Source organism: Siniperca chuatsi, linkage group LG9 (assembly GCF_020085105.1).
Source record: "Siniperca chuatsi isolate FFG_IHB_CAS linkage group LG9, ASM2008510v1, whole genome shotgun sequence".
Classification (NCBI taxonomy): domain Eukaryota; kingdom Metazoa; phylum Chordata; class Actinopteri; order Centrarchiformes; family Sinipercidae; genus Siniperca; species Siniperca chuatsi.
In genome coordinates this window covers 22,235,152-22,261,267 of record NC_058050.1, presented here as the reverse complement: position 1 = coordinate 22,261,267, position 26,116 = coordinate 22,235,152, and the positions used below count along the sequence as shown (strand labels likewise).

General features: G+C 41.2%; 1 protein-coding gene across 2 annotated transcripts in view; it reads right to left on the bottom strand.

Moving 5' to 3' along the window:
• Nucleotides 1-26,116, bottom strand: part of znf407 (zinc finger protein 407) — a 145,946-nt gene that overhangs the window by 52,941 nt on the left and 66,889 nt on the right. For both annotated transcript variants that reach the window (XM_044207197.1, XM_044207198.1), the window contains exon 6: nucleotides 3,113-3,279. In XM_044207197.1, coding sequence (XP_044063132.1) covers nucleotides 3,113-3,279 — 167 coding nt within the window. The remainder of the gene's footprint in view (nucleotides 1-3,112; nucleotides 3,280-26,116) is intronic.

Below are 26,116 nucleotides of genomic sequence, written 5' to 3'. Positions count from 1 at the left end.
AATGCTTGATTAGACTTCTATTTCATTCTAACATAATGGCTGCTTACAGTAGCTTACGTTCATACTTGGACAAGCAAGACAGAGAATTTGATTTATGCTTTATTGTTTGTATTTTCAAATAGTATGTTTCACTTTTAAAATTACAAGAGAAAAGGCTTTTAGGATGAGGACTAACCAATATGTTTTGCAATAGTAAGATAACTTGCTTGGCTGGGGATGCTGGAGTGTAAGCTTTCCCTAATCTACAGAGCCACTAACGTTAGCCTAAACTATAGATATAGTAACATCCAGGACCAGCTTCCAGATGGTGCAGAAATAATACACAGTGGATGTTGTATCTTAAAAGTTTTTTTTTCAACATAACCTGAAACCCCACAAAATAACGTAGTATTAAATGCTCCTAGCCGTGGAGTCAAGCTAGCTTAGGTTACTACTGTAAATAATTTGTTACTTAGCTGAACATGCTCACATTTGCGGTTTACATCAAAGCAGACAAAACACACTATAATTCATTCTTTACACTCTTGCTGCTGTGCTTTTGTTTTGGAAAAGGCTAAAAAAAGACACAAGCCTCCACACTCTTTATATAGTATTACTCTTACTACAATCCCATGCACACAGCCTCAATATGTGAAGAAGTCCAAATCTTCACAGGTCTGCCGTGCGTACTTACAGTTGCTAAGCTATGATTTGACTATCACTGTTCGGGGTAGGGGTTTAGCGAATGGTCCATTATGCAAACTTTGTCATTCCAAGTTGTATCTAAATGTTGCACAGTATTTCTGGTGCATTGTTCATTAGCTATATCTATTATCTATTTAATTTTTTAAATGTTTCTATTCCTACATTGACTCAGTGCTCAATCTATGCTCAATCTGTCTAATGTTTTAAGTGTTTAAGCATGATGACACTGACTGGGATTAGAAATATTAGACACACACACTCATATCCCCTTCATTACTTATTACTTATATTATTACATTGTATTATACCGTACATACTTATCAACCTCTAAATCCACTTTGGTACTTACACTTATTTTAGCTTTTATACTTTATATCCACTTTGTACTTAATTTATCTTACCCGTATTATAGCGTATTATATTTTGATTTGCTTAATACTTCTATTCCTTCTATTCTCAAGTGTGCAATGACGTGATAGTGAGCAGCTGTAACGAAAGAGTTTCCCCTCAAGGATCAAAGTATTTCTGATTACTGACTGCTCTGTTCCCAGGAAAGATTAGCTCAACTTTAAAATCTCCTACTTATTTTATTAGTATTGCATCTTAGTGCCGTGAAGGAGCCAATTTATAACCTTTAAACAGATCACACACAAGCAGATAATATTTCAGTGTGTCAGGTTGGCTGCTGGAATGTGATTGCAATGATTGTATAGCTGTAGCTAACCGTCCAACCCAGCACCAATTACAACTGGCAAAGGAGTGTCGGAGGTCACAGTAGAGCAAAGTGTGATAGCTTTTTTGGGTGTTGCTAATCAAGTCAGGTCTTGTCACTCACTAAAATTAGGTTGTTTCAGGTAAAATTTTTATTCTCCTATTTTCATATGTTCATACTTGGTTACCCTTGATCTTTCAAGCTCTCTTATTTCATCACTTTCCTGTTTCCATCTCAATCACTTCACTCACTCTCTTCAAGTCTGTGTTTCCTCCTGCCAAACTCACACAAAGACATACACACACACACACACACCACCACGTACTACTCCAAGCCTCTCCAGGTGACAGCTAGGTGACAGTGCGACGGCAGCCGCCTGATGGGGAATGATGAGGGCTGGAAACAAATGAAAATAAAACGTCTAATTATGTCAGAGGCGCCTTGACGTTACATCACTGTTAAAACACATTTAAAATAACATCCAGCAAGTCTTACACTCACACACACATACACACACATATGCAGACACAGCAGGCACCTGTGACGGATGGAGGGCACTCCTGCAAGCGCTCAGTCAGGCTGTCAGGCCACTGGCTGCTGCTGCTTCTGTCATTGACTTAAAAGGGCATCAAGGAGCTGTGTGTGGGACATTACTGAGGCCGAGGGAAAACTGCTGGGCTGCAGCATAAAGACACTTTCAGAGAGGCTGACTTGGGCTCCTATCGAGGGGCTATTATTCAAGACAGTATCCTCCCACCACCCACTGCACCATCTGTCTATCCAAAGTTTTTAGTAAGTAAAAAAACACGACTCAGTACAGTCCCACAGTGTACTGTACATACAGAAATGAAAGGGAAGGATGAAATCAGAAAGAAAAGGCACTGCTTATAAAAAAATACATAATGAAAATACCCTCATGCATTTCCCTTCTTTTCCCTTCTTGCATCACAGAGGAACACATACTGGACTGGTTCAATGTGGGAAAACACACTCTTGAGGATCAGATGGATCTGATGAACACACACTTGCTGACCAGCTGGGTTTGGGGAACACACACACACACACACACACACACACACACACACACTTGGTGACCAGATGGATTTTGGGGAAATACACATGACAACCAACAGGATTTGGGGAATACACACTACCTTAAGTGTGGAGGGTGGCAGAAAACAAAAACAAACATGAAATACAAATATCTTTTTCCTTTCTATTGATTGTCTCTATTCAAATATAATTGGCTGATATAACATCATATAACTGTGACGGTCCTATCGGGATCAGGAGGTAAGAGTTTAACCATCTAACAAGAGTGTCTGCAAGACCGCCAAGAACCAGTTCTCGAATTTCTCTGGATGTTGAAAATCAGTACAGATGGACAAGTCATGGCTATTATCAGCCAAAAACTTGTGTATATATTTTTTTCCAAACAAAGCTGTGAAGATTCATAATTAATGTGAGATTTTCACAGTTAACACATAAACTTCATTTTGTTTACAGCTATAGAGAAATGAAAAAGTACATTTTGTGTGATCCAAGTATAGTGTTTCTTGATACATAACCTTGTGTCTCCCACTCATAAAAATGCTATTTGCCCATAAAAAAAGCAAATCTCATGAATTTTGCAGTTTAGAGTGTCAGTCCATGTGTTTATGGAGGAGTACAGCAGTAATGGTTCATGGTGGAGGTTACTAGCTCTCAGTGTCTCACCTGTGTGTGTCCTGTAGTGGTCCTTCATGGCTGACAGGTTGAGGAAGGCATAGTGGCAGGACGGCCAGGCACACTTATATGGTTTCTCCCCACTGTGCAGTTTCATGTGGTTGTTCAGGGCCCATTTTTCACTGAAGGAGCGCTCGCACAACTTGCATTCAAACTTCCTGCAGGAGGAGAAGAGAGGCAGAGGGGAATGAAAAAACGTAGAGTTATTTACTGATCCCAAAGCTGACGTAAAATGCTAGACAATCTACCCTGTGAGATAGGAAATGGAGGTTGTTGGGTACTCGCACTCACACCCACAGAGCACAGGGCCGTATGACTGCGTGTTGTACATTTACACCCACACACACAACACACACAGAATGCAGTTGGCTGCTGGTGTGTCATGTCTGTATAAGCAGGCATTGATTTTTCTGTCCTGGCCTGCCACCTCCACCATTTATTCTCTGCTTTGCACTAGGGCCCAGAGGACTAGAGAAATTCTGTTACAGTCCACACACACACACACACACACACACCCCGCAGAGCCAGTGGGGAGAATAGAGTTCACCTGTCCAGCGTCCCTGACCACTTAGCCAGGGCTAAATGAACAGTTAGCAACATTTTACCTCCCGCCTCTCTCTTAAGGCTGCTGTATCAGAGCTTTCCTCCATTTTAACTTCTCTACAAGCGCGTCTGTCCAATCTCTTCTCACATAATCAACATCAGCACTCACTCTGCTTTGGATAGTCAGTATCAATCCAATAAATGTGTGAGTGGTGTGTGTCGTTTTGTTGTATGGTGCCAAAAGCCTCTTTTGAGATCAGGAGAAAAATGTGACAATGCATGGTGTTCTGTCTTTACTCTGGGCATCCGTCTATTTTTCATGCAGACGCCTACCAGCCAACAAAAGCTGTATTTTTATTTATTTTTTAATCAATGTGTAGGATGTTTGCACCTATATTCATCTGCTGTGTTATTAGGCTTCAAGAAACACACAGAAGTAAAAACAATAGAAAAAGCCTGAGCTTGAATTAATCTTTACCCCCGCTATAATTTAGGTGCAGAATGACTAATGTGTGAGTCATAAACAAATGAAGTCGGGTTTTGGGGAGCATTCGTCTTGCAGCGAGGGCCATGTTATTTTAGGGAGGGCGGCTGTCTTTAAGTCCTGATTGTGTCGCTTAATCCCCGGGGTATCTGTTTCATAGCGAGCAGCATGACACTCACCTGAACAAATAATGACTCCAAGCAGCATGTAGCATGTGTCTGAATCAATAATTCAAACTCATACATCTTCCTTACTGGAAGAAGGGGGGCAAAGGAGAATGAGAGGGGAGAGGGAAAAGAGAGAAAGGAGGGAATTAAAGATGGGGAAGTGGAGAGAAGGAGAGATAGAAAGGAAAATATGTCCTGACTTCCACATCAATCTATATGTTCCATGAAGATGAATCTAAATGTGATATGGATGTCATCCTATGCTAGTTGAGAGGACATTTTAAGCTCACTTACCAGGAAGAATGGAGCAGCTTTAAAATGGTGCCTTTATCACCTGGCTCTAAGCTCAAATGCATATTTAAACATCCCTTGTTTTGCTCTCGTTCTCATCAAATGACTCGGTAGAGACTTTATTTGACGAACAGATGTATGTCTGCATCTGTATTTCCTTCCTTTTCCTTCCTCCCTGCGGTATTTATAGAACAGCTCGTCGCCCATGCCACCGTGGGAGAGGTAAATAAGATGAGTGAAGAGATGCTATCTTTTATTGTAAGCATTATGCACAACACTCCTGCTTTATGAGCTAAACGGGCCATTGTTTATCACAGGGCGTAATCGCAAAGTCAGGCAGGCAGGCAGGCAGGCAGGCAGGCAGGCAGGCAGGCCTTGACGTGGGCACGCGGCATGCTGGGATGGAGGGAAAAACGAGAGAGAGAAAAAGGCAGGAGGAGAGGAGAGGAGAGGAGAGAAGATGGAGGAGCCAGGGCTGGCAGAGTTGACTATCAGTGGGGGTTTTGTAAGGATGAGAGGAGGGTTTGCGTCTGTTTTTATGGGATCAGATGGAGCGCTTTGATCTTGTCCCCGCATGTCAGATCTCGTCACGATCCACCGTCTTGCCCATACATATGCATACTGCCTCTAAACAGCCAGGCACCATGCAAAACACACCAAAGGTAGGAGGTAGAGGGAAGAGAGACATTGAGAAAGAGAGAGGTTGAGTGATTTTGTGTATGCATAAAGAGTATAAAGGAGGGAGAAAGTGAAAGAGAGACAGAAGTAAGAGAGACCGAGAGGTCTGCCAATTTAAAATATTTGAAGACTTTTTATAATGCTTTCTAGAACTGAATTTTAACACACAAAACAACCACAATTAATTCACAAACGCTGCCAAAGCAACCTTTTTCAGATTCAACATGGCCTGAGAAAGTTCTGAAACTCTTAATTTATAGGATTTTAGGGGTGGACAGTATGTCTGTGGCTATGGTTTTTAGCTGTATGTAATGAAGTAAAGGAAATAAGAAATGGCCTGTTCTGTTTTCAAACCTACATATGTACCACACTCAAAATAACATAAACAGCAATCCGTTAGAATGATGATGATGAATTTATATTAAAATATTCTTTAAAAATGCATAAATTATTATCAGTTGTAGGATCTCTATTTTTAGGGCCTTTAAATTTGATACTTGACATTTTTGCAGATTTTTCTAGAACAATGGCACCCAAGAGCAAAAAAAAAGAAAAAGAAAAAAAGACAAGTCAAGAAAGAGATGACGTGCTATTATGATGAAAAGGCTGTGGATTTGGAGGTCTAAAGCACATTTACATCACATATGCAACTATACAGTAACTTACTACTTACTACTACTTATTCCCTGTATGATTGTGAAATTAGATGCACTGGCATGTACATATCATAATTGGCTATTGTCTGTGTAGTAGTGTGCACATCTACAAAACTTCAGTGAGAGAGGTGCTGGACAACAAACTACAATAGAAAGACACTTGCACACTTGAATCAGAACGTTTTGACTCGACACAGGTCTTCCTCAGGCAAAAAGAAAAAAAAAACATGTGAAGGAAATGCGATGTATGTAAGACTAAATGTCCGCTGACGTCACAATAACTTAATTACATTCATATGTGCCAAATCACATATATAAATAAATAAAATGCATTAGTATGAAGTATTAGTTTGAGATGTCTTACATAGTTTTTATCACACATCTCTCTCATTTCCTTCATATGGGCATTTGCCTGAGGAGGATGTTGTCTGTGTTGGTTGATACATTGCTAATAATAAAAGATTTCAATGTGCCTTTCTATTGTATTCTTGTAGATTACAAGCATTTTTGTTTTGGATTTTTGATGTTAAATTACCACACAAGATGAAACCACAGTCAAAAGATAACGGTTTTAAATCTTAGAGCAAAAACTTACATCAGAATATCAAAAAAAGAGAAAAAAAGGAGGAACAGTTAGTGAGAATTATATTTATTATTTTACATTGACTGCTTCTTGGCTTTTTCACATTACTGTCAAGCTCTGATCAGCAGAGGCCACAGCAGGAATAAACTGTAATTGTGAGCAAGTTCTACTTCCAATCATTATATCTCTGCTTTTCTGTCTCCTGCATCTCTCCATCTCCTCCCTTTCTTTTTTCCCCTCTGATCACGAAAGCAAAGCGACATGATTGACACCCTGTGCAGATTTATTCAAAGACCCAGGTGGGCCTCTTGCCTGTACGTTCAGAAAGCTGCATGCTGCTGTGTCTATACTGTCACTTATTAACATATCTATACTGTGGTGTGATCTTGTCATCAGTTCAGGCATATAGGAATACTGTCAGAACGTCACAGGCCACACTGGCCTTATTTGTGATATAAATCCCTCAGGAGGAGTTACTGTACCTCTAACAGGGGTTGGAAAAAAGACCTGACTCATTACCACACACTCACTATCGCCCCCAAGTGGTGAGGTGGTGCTTGTTGAGGGGGATCTTGCAGAGTGTGTGTTAAGTGTAAACTGTAATTGTGTGTTCTGGATAAAAACTAAACAACAGTGTGTAAAAAAATAGGGCAGTTTTTTATGATAAAGGGCAAAAATAGATGAAAAGGGATTCAAATGCTTCCTCTAACCGCACAATTTACTGCATCAGACAAAACATTGGGACTTTCACTGACACTGTCATTGCTGAACTGACTGACACCTGCTCCTTCTGACTACAAGTTTGGTTTTATACTGTGGAGCATCACACTAATTCAGTCAGCATGTAAACAAACATTTTTTTTTTAATTGACTGGATTAATTGTGTTGGCCTTTTTGGACAGCTAAGGATTCCTTCCCTTTTTCATGTTGTGTTGGCCGGTCGGTGAGAGGAAATAATCCACCGATGCTCTCACACTGCAACACAAAGACAGAAAGAGAGAGAGGCCGACTCTTGCCTCAAGCCAAACTGACACAAACAGACAACTTCAAAGTGAAGACTGTTGTTTATTTGGTGAAGGGAAAGGGGGGAGAGAAGGAAAAAAAGAGAGAAAATTTATCTGATATGCAACTGTCAGGAGAGCATTTTCACATGCAAAATAGCGAGTGAGTGAGAGAGATTACCTAGAGGGAGGAACATGACAGCATTCACTAGGGTCAGGATGGATCATCATCTTCAGCCCCCCTCCCTCGTCTCTCTCTTTTTCCCTCCATCGCTCTATCTTTATCTCTCTTGCTCTCTCTTTTCCTCCCTCCTTCCTTCCGTTTTCCCCTCCTCTCCCTTTCCCTCTCATCCTGTTTTCAGACTCCATCACTCTGCACTTCGACAACCCGGCAGCTTAAATCCAGACTAAATTAGCTGAATGAAGATTAAATCATTTGGCCCTGAGCTCTCCAAGATATTGGGAGGAAGACTGAGTAAGCCTTAAATGGTGTCTGACTGGATTTGGACCTATACATGTGTTTAAGGAGAGGCTCTTCCTTCAATGGCAGTCAATTGAAACCTGATTAGAGGAGGGTGTTGGGTAAAAAATGGGGAAAAGATAAAATTTCTGGGACAAGTGTTTCCTAAGTAAGGATGCTGGCTTCGTTATTTTTCGTTTGCCTGCACAATGTCGACCGACGACAGGCTTGTTCCGGGGCTAAGATATCGAACCAGGCAACATCATCGCTCACGGTGCTTAGGAGAAATGCTTTAGAAAGTGCTGTAGTCAATGTGGTCTGCAGGTACTCAAATCAGTTTCCTGGATGGTGCTAGTTTAACATTCAAGTGAACACAGACAACCATCTCTGGCCTGCTGCAGTAGTTACAACAACTGTACAAACTCTGCTGTAGAAAGAAGAACAGAATTTCTTAGGAACAAGTCCAAGAATTATCCCAACAGCAGGGCATTTTAAAGTGAAATATCTATCGAGTAATATCATACTTAGACCCACAGGAGCGTACAGCAAGCATGTCACACAAAACAGCAACTAAAACCTCCATGAAGAGGCCACATGTGTCTGCAGAGTATTGTAGATGAACCTCCTCTGAGAGGACTGCTGCTGCATATGACTGCAATATAAACAACAGCACACAACAGAGATGCTGCTGCTGATTTATGTTTACCTTCAATCCCAGGAGAAAGAGGGGGAGGAGAGAAAAAAAAGATAATGAAATAAATAATAAAAGACCAGGCCCATCAGATAAGCTCCTGTTTATCCTGCTGTAGGGCAAATACAAATTGTCAATTTAATGAACACGGTGGACGTGATGAAAGCGGGGTGAAGGAGCCTCCTGCCTGACAAACAATCAGGAAATGTTATCTTAATATTGTTGCGCTGTTATTCAGCCCATAACTTAGGAAGTGGGGAGAGGCCATGAGGAGAAGGAGGTGGCATGGAGGGGAGAGGGGAGCAAGGGGGAGCAGGGAGGCACAAAGGCCAGGTCCCTCTGTGGTGGCCCTGTTATTGCCTGTTTTTATTATGTGCCATAGCTCAATAGTCCCAAACACACTTTGAAGCACACAGACCTAAATTTGAGCCTGTGAAGTGTGGGCGCACACACACATATGGACACATCTTTATGCACGCTCCACCACACACACACACACTCGCAATGTTAAATTACAAGAAATCTTTTTTTTTTGCGAGAGAATGAAACAACATGATTCTGAACAAAACATCCCAAAATGATCTCTTTCTCTGTGTGTATGCGCATACTGGTGTGATGTCTTGTTTCCAGACTGAGTTAATTTAAAAGCTTAATAGGTTTTACGGATATCAGAGTATTAATCAAAATGTTTCAACCAAAAAAAACTGCAAATCAAGAGCTCCAAAAAGCTTCCCGCTGAAATTAGCAGCCGCTGAAAAGTACTGGAAATCTGATTTGTGTGACATGGTTCGGTCAAAGGCCTCTTCCCAACCCCCCCACCCAACCATCCTTTAAACGGCACTTTAAAAAGTGTCCAGATGCTTCACAGCTCAAAGTTTTTTTTGTAAGTCTTGAATTTAAAGCATCGCAATCTGAGCAGCCACCAAAATTAACTATTATCTCCATATTTATATATTGCCGGCACTAAATTGCGTCGGGAAGAATTACTATCAATATGAATATCTGCAACAATAACTCAGCTGCAGTGCTGAGGACAGGATGCTCTTTATCAGGCTTCTGATAGGCCTTAAATACAGCACAAGGCAGCCATATCAGAGCTTTTTCTCTCTAATATCAGGCCGCATTAGCACCTCGTAAATCAAATTACACTCCTAGAATTTCATTAGGCTCACCTGCCAGCGCTGCTGTGCTGCAGAAATATTTATGTTTTTATGCTGCGATTGTGTGCTCTCAGGTACACAAAAGGGAAGGAAGGGGGGCTGAGAGGGGAAAAAAATGGGTGATAAACCTAATTATCTTTTAAGAATACAGAGAAAATGTGTCATAAATTGTGGCGATCCTGAGGAGAGCTGGCGTTTTCAAAGCCTGTGGGGCTGAGAGTTGGGGGACAAGCCTGCTCTGCTGTTTACCATCTTTAACCGGGGCTAGACTTCCGCAATCCAATTAGCAGCTTCCCCAAATTCACTCTAAAGAGAAATCAAACAGGATGATGTATGATGCCGATCACCGGGCCCTCAACAACAACCTAATCTGATAAAGCGAAAGCAAGACTGCTAATAGTGCAAATACTTGTTCAAACTGGATCCAAATGTTATGATAGGAGTCTGTCTTTGTTATTTAATTACCTCAAAAGAATTTCACATTTCCATTTGTTTGTTGTTGTTGTTTGTTAGATTATATTATCTGCATCATAAGCATCTCTGGTAGCTTTTACTGAACGTGAGCCGAGGCTCAGTGGGGGGGGGTTGTGTTAGAGAAGGTGGCTGTGGGAAGGGAACGCCGACATTCCTGTAATTTCTTTCCCATCTGGAGCGGTTGGGTCTGGATATGGATTTTGATTAGACACAAAGGGAAATGACTGAGCCAGTGACCGTAACGACACCCACTTAATAAAAGGTACAGTCTATACATCAAAGAGCATCTAGCTGTAAATCATTCGACCCTATAACGACATGCATCCCCGTCCCATTACCGAGCCCCTAACAGGCCACTCATATTTACTCTCTGGGTCCCAATATCATTTTAGAATAATGAGCTTTGTCCCTTATCTAATTAACAGGGACCTAGGTTCATTTGTTTTTTTCCCCCTCTCCTCTTTCTCTCTCTGAAATTAGGAAGCTGGCATATTGGTTTAACTAACAAATATTTAGCAAATTTATGGTATGACCGCTAAAAGTTATAACACAGATAGCATGGTAGTGACTACTGTTGTATGTTGTGTGTAAATGCTGTATGTTGCAACTGGAGGTTGCTTATCCAGGATTTTGTGTGTGTGTTTGTGTGTGTGCGGCGGGTGTGTGTGCTCCACTGGGCAGAAGTAAAAGACCAGGTCCATTCTCTCTCTTATTACTGGAATTGTAATTCAATGATCACCTTAGATCACACGTGTGCCATAAATCAGATAGGCTTGACAGAGGATGAAAAATTGTATTAATAATGTGAAACTTATTATACAGTCCCAAATGCTCCCTTGATAAATGACATTGTTTGGGCCTGACAATGATTGCATTTAAAACATTATTTCTGTTTTCTGCTGGTGTGTATGTGTGTGTGTGCGCACTGCTGGACATAGCAGCGGTGGTTTGCTGGGTAGGGAAGACAGAGGTGGGGTTCCCGAGCTTCATAAAATATTCAAGATATTTCCCACCCTTCTCTCTGGTGTCAGTGGGCAGGCGATGGATGTGGTAGTAAGGGTATAAATTCTGTGTGTGTATGTGTGTGGCCAGCACAAGTGAAATGGCTGGTGGCTCACTGCAGCGCAAACACCCAAACTCCCAAACCACGGAACTGAGCCGTGCACATCTTTAAGTCATAAAGTAGTGTACTTGCATTATTATTACAACACATCCTAGACAGATATTAGCAAATGTGAAGAAGTGCAGAAAGGAGCTGCACTAGGCTAATCATTTATGAACGAGTCGACTATAGTTTTTTTTTTTGAATAAGTGATTTAGAGAAGAGTTTATTTTTCTTCATAACTCAATTCATACCGAATGCTAATATAAGAAAAGCAAGTCTAGACTTGGTTTGCCAGCAGAGACATGAAACCCTGTAAAGAAAACAATGTGAAAAAAGCCTGAGATCCAATATAAATACTGTGTCTGCACTCTTTCTTTCTTTTTATGCTGTGTCATATCAGAACAAGCTGGACGGCAGGATTTAACTATGAGTCCAGTCTGCATTCACTAACACTGAACTGTACCGGACGAAGTACATTCAGAGACAAACCTCTGAATGTGAGTGTTGCGGAAAAGAAGTAGAGAGAAAAAGGATCTGGCACAGGTCCTATTTCTTTTCACAAGGACGAACATATTAAATTGTAACACAGTATTTTGCTAATGCTGTCTTATTTTCAACACTTAGCTATATGGATTAAGTGCCCTTGCTTAGTGCATAAGCTGCCATGAGGGATGGAATGTCCATGGCAAAGATTGAGCCAGCAGCCTCAACCAGCATGCCAATGCTGTTGCAAACAGCACATCAAAACTGCCAAGAGTCAGTTGCCCCTTTGGGACTTGTGCTGTTCCAACTAACAAAATACTTACATTAAATACTTTGCATGATACTAGCCAAAATCCCTGGATCAGACAGGAAAAAAATAAAAGTTACAATCTGATAAAAAAAAAAAAAACTATTGACAAATAAAGTAGCAAAGCCAGTATAGTGCATATGCCTCCTGGAAAAATCAATTGGCAAAATGTTCAGAGTGCAATATGAGTCCTTTAAGGGGCAGAATCAGCATCAGAACTTAATAAAACACTTGTAGAAGCGTCATGCAAATTTGTACAAGCAAAAAGTAAAAATAAGAAAAGTGTGCTGGAGCAACAGAAATTGTTGGAAGCAATGAAAATGTGTGAAAAGAGCCTCCAGACAGCAACAAAGCAAAGTTAGTAACAGAGAGAATTGTGAGAAAATTCTATGTGTTGGACGACCAACCATTACAGCTGTCATATGGGGCTTAAGTGTGACACGTCATTTCTAAGTCTGATGACAGACAGGATAGACTCTTTTTCACTGTAAAAAAGTGGTGATCCTGTGACAGCAATTGATAAAAATATTTGTAGATTTTGAAGAGGAAACATTAGTGGTGGATTGAAACTCCTGATGCTCTGTGATCAAAGAAGGAATCTTGGATATGTAAGACAAACGTCACTCTCCGTCATTAGTCCTAATACACTAGCTGCGGTTACATGGACAATATTTCTTCAGCCCGATTGAAATAATTCTGATTAGAGATTCCAACGTAACTGTTTACATGGACACTAAATAAAGTGATCCGATAAGATGTGCGTTTACATGCCCCAAAGCATTTAATCAGAACTTTTTTGACATGCGCAAAATGGTTCTGCCCACTGTGAAGCATCTAATCTGCCGGTTAATATAACAGAAGAAGTTCTGCTGTTCTGTTTCTGTTTCAATCCTCCAAGACGGTAGACGGCAAACCGAACATCATTTTAGTGGACGAGACGGTAAAATTAGGTGATCAGCAAAGAGACGGTAGGTAATATGGAAAGTGTGTTGTGCTATATTAGCTTAGCAAGCTATCTGGCTAGCTATTAACTTTGTGTAGCCGACATCACCATAGCAACATATCGTCACACGAGTTTCATTTTGCCATCCTGCCATTCCAAGGTTTGTTTTTCCCGTGCCGTCCAGAAGGTGTTGTCCGTCTGCCGTCTACTGTCTGCTCGAATCCATGTGAATGCAGCACGGTCTCCAACAAAAAAGTTGTATCAGCCACAGACCAGGTTTTTTTTGCTACCGCCATGTTTCTGTCCCTCCCAGAAACTTGTTCCGCCACCTAATGTTACCCCCATGTGGGGCAAACATGCGCAGAAAGAATATATTTAGTCCAACCAGAGAGAAACGATCAGATTAAGCGTTCACATGGTTATTAGGCGCTAATATTTTCTATTCGGATTATCAAAAGGTTTACAGCACCCCTCTCAACCTGACAGAAAATTTCTTTCCGATTGGCCAGTCTCTTCTGATTGAGGGGGTTACATGGGGCATTTTTATTCTGATAGGGCTATTAGTGGAATATTAGGGTCCATGTAAACGCAGCTACTGTTATTTATCTGAATAAATTCTCTTTATCCGTTTACCTGGTCTAATATAATTTTTCGGAACATATTCTGAATAGGCTACGATAAGTGTTTGACCGGTATGAAACAAAAGGGCAGCTCTATGTTTTAGCCCGTGAGATGTTCTTATTTATTAGATGGGATCATACAATGGTTCGATCACAATTTAATCAAATAAATAAAGGCGATTAATGCACTTGTTCTTGCAAATGTTTTGTAACAGGCCAATAACAGGTGGCGTGAATAAGTAGTCCTTTGATTGGTACTTGAACAACACAATCCCCTGCTACTTATTTCGGCTTAAGAAAAACTGGTATCAGTGCAGCTCTGTGTTCAAGGAAAGTCTAATTAAGTTCCTAGACAGTTGGAGTCAGATCCCTGCACAGGGACACTGAGACCCAGACTGGTCTTTCCCTGTAGAGTTGGCTTTCCCTGGCTGGCCCTGTCCATGTCCTCTACTGTAAACCCCCCCTCCTAGTGATCTTATTACCCCCCCGAACCCACTCTGCCTTCTCTTCTCCTCCTCCTCATCCCAGCAAATAACCATGATGGGAGGCCATTCATCTCACTCCTTCGGCCACCACAATGAAATAAATCAAGAATTTTCCCCCCAAATATAACAATATTTGTATTTGGGGTGGGGCAGACGTAATTGATGACTGCGGCCGTGCTAATTAAAAACGGCGGAGGTTTCATTAATCTTGGTCAGTGGGTAGGGGGGATAGTAGGGTAGCTGCTACAGCATTGGCTGGACAGGGGGGGACAGGACCGCCTCCATCGTCCTCATCGCTCAGGTGATTTGGGCCATTGTCGAGCATTTTAGCACGACGAGGTTAATGTGAAATGGCCATTAATAATCACAACAAAAGTCTAGAGCACTCAAACTCAGTCTCTCTGTCTTCTACCACGATGCAACTCCAGGAACCAAACAAGACAATATAGTGAACAATCACAAGTGTTTACTGCCATGTCCTGGCCGGAGAAGTTAATTGCTTTTCTGACTTGCTTTGTAGCAACTTTTGTTGTTTTTTTTCCTATTCCCTGACACACACACACACACACACACACAGTCGTACACTGCTTCAGAGAATTAATTACCAGTCCCAACTTTTGCTGCGCGTTTGCGTAGTCAAAACTATCCAGCCACAGAGGACTGGGGTGTCACAGACACAGAGAAAGACAAAATATGAGCATCAGGGTTTTTATGTGTTTCACATATGCAATATTCTATACATCTGACATGATCAATTCATAATCTTCACACTGTATTGGAACATTTTATTGAATGATCTGCTACATTTGACATGCTGACTTGCCTTAAGAGAGAGCTAAGACAAGCAGATGCTGTAGCATCATTTAGATTATGACTTACAGCTTTGTGTTTATATACATTATGATTTTATGCTTTTATCAAAATATTACTCCCTAAGCTTTTACAAAATTTACTATATTTTGTATGTTGTTTAGTTTTATTTGAATGTTAAACTGTGTTTTTTAAGAAAAAGGCAGATAAATTATGTATTACAAAATATAAAAATTATCATATAGTGTGTTGATCAGCACAACGTCTTTCTCTAACAACAAAAGTGAAACAAGACAAAATGACGAAAATGATGAAATCAATGAAAATCTTAAACAGGCTTAAGCATTAATGGTGTCATAACTTTACTTTGAAGCCTAGATGATTTAAATAAATGTCCATGACTCTGCTCTGACCAACAGGGTAGAACCACACAACGATGCGACAACCCAAATACTCAACAGCAAATAAGTCACACCTGAGCATCTACTTAACAGAAAAGACGGGAACAGACCATGGAGTTGATAAAACAGAATCATATTGTTACTGTTGTGCCATTACAGCGCAGACAATTTACTAAGTAGCACCTATGAACGGTGCAGATGGATATCATCATCACTCCGTAATGGCTTCTACATGTTAATTCACAATTTTAGCTTCTCCACCACGACTCCGCCACAGAATAATGGCTAGCCTGCATCTGGTAGAGGCAGAGTATGAGGCACAGAGAGAAACGGAGAGAGAGACAAAGAGAAAGAGAGAGAATTAAACAGAAAGAGAGCGAGAGCGAAAGAGATGGGTGGGTGGGGTGGAAGCAGTAGCATATGGTGCCACGCTGCCATAAACAAGCTTTATGAAAAGACCGGGGACGTTTATTTAATCATGGAATACCTGAGGAATCGCAATGAGACACACACTTTGTCCCATTATTGTTAGCCCATAAATTTAACTGCTTTACCAGAACGGCGAGGAACCTGATACAGCCGCCGAAGACAACGTGGGGAAGCAGGTGAATTTATGTGTGTGTGTGTGTGTGTGTTGTTTGTGAAGTGCACTGTGACGTAGCTACGGTAAAGAGTGTGTGTGTGTGATGGTACAGATGAACAGCCATAACTGCTACACACTGGTATCTGTGTATCTGCAAACACAGAGAACAATGCACTCTGGAAAGTATAAGGTAGAGAACTCATAGATACAGATGTGTCCTCTGTTTCTTTTGAGTCTACTGTATGCCTCCATTCTTCTAATTTTATTCTTCCAGCAGTCTCTTTGCATGCATAAACATTTATATTTTCACCTGTCATCGCCCCCATTCTCTAGAAAGTAGTCTCTCACAACCTATGTATAGAATTAAAACATTCATTAGTGTTTTGACCGCCCAGGTCAGAGAAAAAACATATTAGAAAATAACAAGGTGGTCTAAAGGCCCCCTGAAGAAATGCATTTCTCATCTGTATTGAACTGAAACAGCAGACATCCAAAAGAAGCACTGCACTGCACTCGGGTAATTTCAAAATCACGCACACGCTTACAAATGCACAAACACAACTATGCTTGCACACTGACATGGGCATTTGTAGACATATGAACAAATATCACCATTTTTGCCACACGCATGGACTTGCACATGGGAATATGCAACACACATATACACACACATGTACTTCAAAGTTCACAAATACAGTACAAAGAGCTGGTTTTACACACACAAAAACAATTGGACTGCATGTGCAATTGTGTGTCTGCAAGCATACTTCCCACACACACACACACAGCTCTGGGTCAGGGGGACAGCGGTAGCTCAGAGCCAGCTGTGACCTGCCGGTCCAGGTGCCCAGGAAAACCGCTGTTAACGGCTACGATTGATGATCTAATCAAACTGTCACCACGGCAATCCGCTGCAGGGGGAGAGGAGGTTGGGATGGCGTGGGTGTGTGGAGGGGTGAGTGGGAGTGGGGCAAGAGCAGGTGGGGGGAATATCCAGGAGGCCTTGTGCATGCTTACCGTTAGCCCAAATTGAGAGTGACAGTCTCAATAGTGAAAAGGCCTCTTTTTTCCCCCTCTAAGTAATGGAGGAAACAACTCCAGCAGTCTTCCGGAGGATGTCACATAATCAAGGGAGCCTCCCCAACACAGCCACCCACCCCCGCTTTCTATAACGTCTCAGCTCAAGAAGAGTGTGGGGGGGTTGGCTGGAGACTTTGGACATGGGGAGATGATGTGGTACAGTGCTGGAAAAACAGCCCACACACAGCTGATTATGATGAGTTCTGCATTGTTTGGTGCTAAACACACATATCCACATGAAGTGCTCCAGAAATCAGGTAGACCTGATGTTTGGCCTCATAATTTAATTTCACAATCATTTATTTTTTCCAAAGATTATCTCAAATTAGAGAAAAGAGTTATGAGTATGTCTGCAAAAGTTTCTCTCTAACCATTTCGCGTACCGTAAACTTTTTTTGGTGTATGTGAGGTGATAAAATTGATAAGATTTAAAAGATTTTATTATTATGAATCTGTGGCCTGGCATGCAAGTGTCCCTTCAACTTAAAGACATTTTTGAAAAATGTTTCCAGAATGTCTACTCCCTGTAAATTACACCCTCTTTTACTTACTTAAACATTAATGCAATATTGCCATCTAAATTATGCCTTCTAATTATGTCACGTAATCAATTTGAGTGGAATTTTTTTATTTGGGCCATGAATATTTTAACATTTAACTTATGTGGTCATAGGTGAGTGAGTGAGTATTATGTTATATTGTTTATCTATGAAATAAATAAAAAAATGGTGTCAAAGTGTATATTGGTTATTTGTGCTATTTGTTTCAGAAGATAGTACTTAAGGCCTGGCAGAAATCATTGATAAAAAATAACAGCATAAAAAAATACATCTCAATCTCTCTTGAGTTTCACAGCTTATTAGCAATGCAGTGTAGCCACATGGGAAAATATGATACAATTTCTCTTGTCCACAAAAAAAAAGAATTAAGCTGTTCTATATTTAGCTGAAAAGAGAAAAGTTCAGGAAGTTGTCCAACTCAATCATTTCCTTGTTGATCGCTGCCTGTTCTGTGTGTGTGTGTGTTAATCACCTTCCCCAGGATATATCCACGACTGCCGCTTGCCCGTCCAGCTCGCATTAATTTAATCGCTGCTCAGCTAATTCATTGATTAATTGGCTCATTAGTGATGCCTGGCAACATCCATTTCTGCCATGACAGTCTGATGTTTCAATAGAAAAGAAAAACAGGCTGGCAACAGCCCAGTTTTTCCACAGTCCCACTGTGCATAATGTCCAGCCACTGTCAACAGTTAGCCGCACAATTGTGTCACTGTATAACTGCCTGGTTTTGTGCCACAGGATGTGAAGTGAATATGAAGGTGAACTGTGCACATTCTCCGTTCTTGTCTGGTTGAGTAATGTCACTTGGGTTTCAGCAGTGGGTGACATCATTCTTTGGGAAAGAAAAACTTCAAAAACCAGAGGGACTGTTGAAGCTGCACTACTGAGATGAGGTAGACGCCGTTATGAGAAGACAAACTACTGCTGCAGATTTATTCCACAAGTCAAGGTCATGTTGCTCTGACATGACGAGTGGCTTCCAACTCTGGGACGAGCTGTCGACTGCTAACTAACATTATTATTAGTAATAGGAGCCGATAGGACCCTGCTGCACCCTGCAACAGGGAGCTGGATGTTAGAGTGACCAGCAACGATACACAGCCTCGATAGGAGTGTTGATGTGACATCACTGGCCAAACAACATGACCATAAAGTAGCAAAGACATACATGACCTCTGACCTCTCTACTCCAAGACACAGGCCCAGATTTATAATTGGCATTTTGTCACAGTTGCTGCTACCAGGCTGTGGTAGTACTGTGCTTTAACTAATGATGAGTAAGACCACAGGGGTGGAGATTTTAGAATTAGTGTGTCAGCTTTTCAGAGAACCAACATGCTTCCCTCACACCCCCCTACCCACAAACACACACTCTCACAATTCTGCACCATATGCCTATGACAAGTGCATAAAAATCATTCCCAAGCGATAGCACAGGCCAAGCCATAAAAACTTAATGCACCTAATTTTCCAGTAATCAAACTTTTATAGACTGCAATGGCTTTTAAACTAACAAATTTTAATTATCGCTTAATTTTAACAGCAATATTAACGCAATGCCTCATTCTGCAAGTGTTCATTCTCCATGAAATATTGAGTAGGGTAAACAGTGAGGTGCTGTCCGCTGGCTCCTGTTCAAACAAGCAGCCAGCAAGCACAAAGGTGAGCTAGGGGTCGCTGAGGCCTTGCCAGTACCACGCTGGGACTACGTGAGCTGCACAGACCTCTGGGAAATGGATCTTCATGAGAGCAAGCACACAAAATCAGTCCTCTGATGTTGCACTAAGATTACTACAAGGCAATGATCACTGGTGTATGTTGGTCAGTGGTTATAGTGATCCTGCTTCAGTACCAGACACTGGTTTATTCTATGTTGTTGCATTAGGTCTGATTTTACATTGATCTGAGCTTTTTTGTAGATAAAAACAAGAAAAACTGATTTCTAGGATTTAAGGATATTTGAATATCCCACAGCGAAGCCACATATCCTTGGCAACTTTCAAGTTAATATTTTCCTGCTGCCTTTTCTGTGCTTCTCTGTGCTGCTAATCACATCCCTGCTTACAGTACCAGCAGCACAGGATGTTATTGACTGCTGCCCTTGGGTGGCTAAAAAAACTAGGCCTTACCACCCAACACCAAGCCAGAGAGACAAAGTGCTGACACAGGCAGATAAGGGAAGGAAGAAAGAGAAAGATTAAAGAGCAGATTCATTATCAATAATTAAGGGAAAGGATTTATTCTAATGAATTAGGCGTTGTCTTTATCTACTCTTTATCTCCCTATCACACTGCTAACTCTCTGTCTTTTTCTGCCTCACACACACACACACACACACATGCCCTGCACACACACTGGCTGGTAGTTTTTGTGTGACTTGACCCCTGCCTGCTCCGTGTGGTCAATATTGCCACCATGCTGGCTCCAGGCAGGGCTCTTCCGCCCCTGCTCCACTCGTCAAGCCTGGACGGTCCCGGCCCTCGGTGCCGGGGCAATATGGCTGCGCTGTACGGCATGCTGGGACGCGGCTGCAAGCCCAGAGCCCAGCGCTGCAAAGCCAGATGCCCGCTCAGCTGAGCTCGGCCCCTGGCACAACGACATGACTGACTGCAGCAATGTATATATCAATTCTGCCATGTGAACATATAGAAATAAGCATTATGTAAACCTGGGTTTTGACTATAAGATTGGTTTGCTAATGTGCCAGGCCAAGTTTTTAATTCAAAATAAGATATGATCACGTCACTGTTGTCCATTTCTGATTTGATGTATATTTACAGCAAATTTTTTCTCCCATTCCAAACATAACATTTTCGAGAAAACACTGACTATAAATGAAAAAAAATGACAAATTTAAACACACAAATAAAGATACAAAACATTTACATAAACTACATGTATTTACTATTGGCAGTTACAATCCAAAATGAGTATCTTCTTTCAAAAAATGGTCATTCTCTACATATCTTCTGACTGCAGTCATGTCTTCATTTTGTGAGTCATCACACCTGCGCTGCATGTATCATGCTAGCTATTTCTGGATCTGTGTTCATGCCTCTTCACCTGGTTTTCTGTTTTCTTCTGAGGGATTTTAGCGCCCGCTTACTTGGCACAGACATAACAGTGATTCTGTAAAAAAAAAAAACAGCAACTGCACTGCATACAAAACTGTGAGCAGATTTTAGCAATTATACATCTCCAAAACACTGAAAACATTCTCTCCAGCTGCTTGTATCATGCTTTTTTCCCTACTTAAACAAATATATCTTTCTTCTGGGTTGTCACCACTCCTGTTTCAAGAGTGATGAGTGTATTAGTTCAAGGAGTTTATTATTACAAGCGTGAAAATGGCAGGCGTTTTAACAATTACCTATGAAAACAGGTATGTGAGACAGGTCAGTTGTCTTTTGGCACCCTGTTTTTAAAGAACTAATTACAAGCAATTGAGGCAAGGTCGCTGCTGTCAGTCATGCTCTCAAGCCACTCCCTTGTTATTGAAGTGTTGGTTTAGGTGCCTGCAGACCTACCGTAACAGTCAGTGAGTAGTAAAGTAGTGAAATAAAAATCTAACTATGTGGTGAAATATGCAGATTTAGATTTAGATGATAAAGAAGACAGAGAATAAAATTTACAATAACACTGACACACCCATATACACTCATGTACAAACATAATTTACAAAAGTAAATTTTAGTCATAAAAAAGTGTTTTACTGTTAAAAAAAGGTTGTTACTCAAAAGTAGTGATACACAATTAATTCCACGTTCCTCCTTAGGGGCAGTTATTATTTGCTGTAGTTACCACCACACATTTTAAACTGATTGTTGTATCCTGTTTTTGTTTTACAATCAAGATAACTCTATTGTTTTCCTGTGAATGAACAGGGGAAAAAAGCATTCTTGATGTGCAACACTCAATCAAAATCAATAAAATCAAACTAGTGGGAATACTTTTACAGATTCTGGAGACTATACAACCATTTTCCCAACAGGCTGGCTCAAACCATGCATCCATTAACTAAATAAGGAAGATTATATATTAAGATGAAAATGCACTGAGGAACAGGGATTATTCAACTCAGTATGACATTACAAGTGGGTGATAACAAAAGTGACAACTTCTTATTATAATTCTGAGCTGTAATGCAAAATGTTACAGTAATAAACCGTTTAAGATCACTGCAAGCAATTACAATCAGACACCATATAGCTAGGTTTATATCAACTTGTGAGGACACGTGGTCCTCATAAGTATACATCTACAAGAAAGCACACACATGCAGGCAGACAAAAGGACAAAAAGCCCTCATCTCCGCTCAGAGCCTGCAGTGAGTGGTGGTGGTGTGACTGAGACGAAGACCCAGTTGTGTCACTTTACAACAGTTCAGCTCTCTCCCTCCCTCTCTCTCTCACCCTCTCTCTCACACCCAGAACCTGTCAGATAGCTGGAGTCTTATCATCTCACCCATCCTTCCCGCCGATTCCTCTTACTCCTCTTCCTCACTGGGGTTATGACGATATATGGGGCTAATATTAGCCTTTTATTTAAAGTCAGATCTGACCAGTGTTGACCATCAGTGGCCACTACACTCATTAATGGGAAGTGATTATGATGAGACACTGTGATAGGATTACATAAAGGTATGGACATCATACGAAAATAATCACGTTTAAATAAATTGTGGGTTTTTAACATGGTGTTCCTGTGTTTGTGTGGGTTTTCTTAAACACTAAAAAGCATGCATGGTAAGTAGACCCCATATGACAAGAAAATGTGCAGATTTGAAACCAAAAAGAAGTGCTTCATTTGCCTATGATCACTGCAGCGTGTATAGGCCGGCTAGCTCAAAGTTTTTGTATAGCCATGTTTTCGGCCAACCCTTGCTTTTTTTGTTTTACTTTCAAATACCTTATGCGTTGTTCTTTTAGGAATTGCTCACTGCCCCTTACTACTTAGGAAAGGTCAAATCAGGACAGATTCCCCATGTGGGACTCTATCCTCCTCAGAGATACCCACCCAAAATAACTTGGCGTTTGAGGCCCCAGACGGATTTGGCTAAGTGGAGCCTGGCATTACCTACGGCTAGTCAGGTCTCTTCCTCCTCCTGCTCCTCCTCCTCTCTTCCTTTGACTAACAGATCTCCCCAGTGTTCTAAAAATACCAGGTGAACAGGACCGTAGAGATGGTGATGAAACTACCTCTCTGACACTGTCCCACTGCAATCCATCTCTCCACCGCCTGCCAGCCAGCATATGTTTGCAATTGGCTCCCCCAACAACCTCCATTGCCTCTCAACCCCCAGTCCCCAGTTGCCGGTTCAGATACCCCCCTACACACACACACACACACACACACACAAGACGTTTCCCCATTCTTTCCCTCTCCCTGTCTCTCTTTCTCCCTCAGCTACCGTCCTAGTCTCCAGGTCCGGGCTTTCAAAACCGGTGCAGTTATCAATCATTGAACCAGCACTGTCACGTCGGACCAAACCACTCATACACACATAGGCACACACTTCCTCTCTGTCTCCATTTCTTTCCCCCTTTCTTTTTTCCATTCTTTCTTTCATCTTCCCTCTCTGCCTTTTTCTTTGTCATCCCACCTATCTCTCTCCCTCTCCTCCGTCTCCTTTTTCCTGCTCTGTCCTTCGTCCTTTGCCTCCTCTCTTACATTTGCCCAAATTTGTTCCACTTAATAAGCCCTCCCCAATGACCTTGTGCTAATTAAGCTGCACTGTGTTGGAAATGTGATGGTTAATTAATGATGAGATAAATTCTGTCTGCAGGACTGTCAGAAAAATGATGACACAGTGTTTTACAGGTTTAAATAGAACAAACCTTGTGGCCGTCCTCCTAAGTGCGCATGCAAGGGAGTGTGTGTGCACGTGCATGTGTGTATGTCTGTGTACAGTGGGCATGTGTTTAAGTGCGCATGAATGAGTGCAATAAAAAGAATTTGAGAAAACAAGGAATGAAAGAAGGATCTTTTGATGACAGTTTGCAGGAACGGGAGTGTAACAATGTGTTTGTGTATAAACATAACTATATGCAAGTTCACATGGGTGTGTATTAACATGCAGTGACTTAACATATAGTACTTCTATGTGTGTGTGTTTGATGTAATGGTGCTGTGTGGCATAATGCTTTATGGCTGAGCAGAGTGACTGGAGTTGTTTTTGGCAAAAACACACAGAGCTAAACACTATCAGGTAACACACAGACCTTACAGCTTCATTCAAGCCCAGTATCCTTGTGTGTGAATGTATGTGTGTCCTATATGACCTTGGCAGTGTTGCCACCTTCTATTACTATTAATAGAATTACTATTCTATTCTATTAAAAGTAATGAGCACAAAGCTCTTTGGGAAAGTAAGTGTGATGCAGTTAGAGCAGGCTTTTTACCGGCTAGTTGATTAAATCCAACCTAGTTGGCGTCGAAAATGCAAAGTTTTTTTAGCTAAAATTGGTGCTTTCGCTAGCTTTGGCTAAAACAGCACTGTTCAGATGAGCTGCATTTCTAAATTAGCGTGGACCGCTGGCTTCTAGCATCACCACAATTACTGCAGTGGCACAATCGAATTGAATGCATTTTCGCTGACAGTGAAAGTAGAAATGGTCAGTGATTGCTTCCTCTGACAGATTGTTAGCATGTGTTAATGTGGAAGTTATTCAGTCTCAAAACACTAGTGTGAAATTTATTTGGCTGTGACCGACTTTACTTTCTAGCTTATGATTATAAATCAACAAACACCGTGATTTTTTGCATTGTAATCAGATGAAATGAATCACGTAATAAAAACACGTGCTATATAGTAAAAGTGGAGTTAGGGCCGGGAAGCATAAGCAGTGTACCCAGCCCAGCAAGGGTTCAGCGGCACACTGCGGGCAGACACCTGTCTTCAGCGGTCCCCTGTTGGTCCGTTGTAGGAATGACGCTAATAATGCAAACATGAGGATTTAATGAAGATGAATAAAAGTTGAATTGATTTCATGGAGCAGAGGCTTGTGGATTTTACTTTCTGTTTCCAAAGTTGAAGTTTATTGTTTGAGCAGCTGATAACAGCACAGCCCAGTAAGTGTGGTTGAAGGATTTGCAAGTGAAAGTTGTCCTGCTAAGCCTGTTTGTTAAAACTTTATTTTAATGGTATTTGATGACTACTCTTTCAACATGAAACATGTTCTACAGGATCTCCTGGACATATTTCTTAGTAAAAGTGGTTAAAACGTAAAATCCTTTACATAAATTACAGTGTTACAACTGTGCGGGTTTACAAGTGAGATGCCACCGCAGTAGTAAGAAGTGAACAAGCTGCCATAGCTTCCACCATCAACCCACATTTGTCTATAGAGCCCACCAATACCTGAGGTTATGGCAGTTGGCCTGGAATTATCTGTTCAAGCCTGTTACCTCTGTGCCTTTACTTGTTCACAATGACTTTTGTCTCTTAATTTCTCTTGATCATTGTTCTTGTTTATCTTGTTTTTCTTTACAGTTGTTAAGTGAGTTACATAAATGTTGTTAACCACTGTTAACATGAGAGACATCGGCTCTGTCAAAGGGAAATATAATATTCGACCTGTTCATCTTTAGAAAAGCAAAAAAGCCGACATAAGTTGTTTCTGTTCTTGCATTTTCCTTTTCCCTTGGTTTGCTTTTGTTCTTTCCTTTACGAGTGTTCATGTGCCAGTTGGACAACACTAGCATAACATGTTGGACTGGGAGGTCATTGGTCCCTGGTCAGTTAGCGTAGGGGCAAACAGCAGAAAACTGTGGTTGCTCTGGGTAGGTCACAGGTGTGAACATATGTAACTGTGAGTATGAAGTATAATGTTTCTTAAGAATTGTATGGAGCTCTGTCAGCTTTCATTGGATAAATAAAGGTTACAATAACAAAAATGTGGATGAAACAGAGACTTGAAGCAGTTGAGGATATGAGGATTTGTTTCCATCTAATCCAGATGAACAGCTGACAGTAGGAATTTAGTTGATAATGTCTGAGAGATGGAGAGGCATCTGGTCGGGCTGCTTACTTCCATATCTGAAGCCACTTGTCATATCTAATACCACACGTTGTCAAAAGTATCAATTTGGTTGCGGAGTAATGAAAAAGCGGGTCTGTTTCTATTTTAGCAGCTCGCTTGACAGATTGAGAGGTGTTTAACGTCTCGTTTTGGCTTGTCAGGGTAGGGGAGGGGGACTTCACAACTTCATCTCCTCATCTTTCTTTTTCACACACATACACAACGCACATACACTGACAGCAGGGCTCTGCTTCTGATAGACAGGGCCAAGCGGGAGACATTACACATACACAGAAACACACACTCGCACAAGCAGACAAAAATGGTAAAAGAAACATCATTCATCCTTAATTCAAGAGGGAGAGCAGAAAGTAAGATGAGGGGGGGAGCCAGATAAAGTTTGACA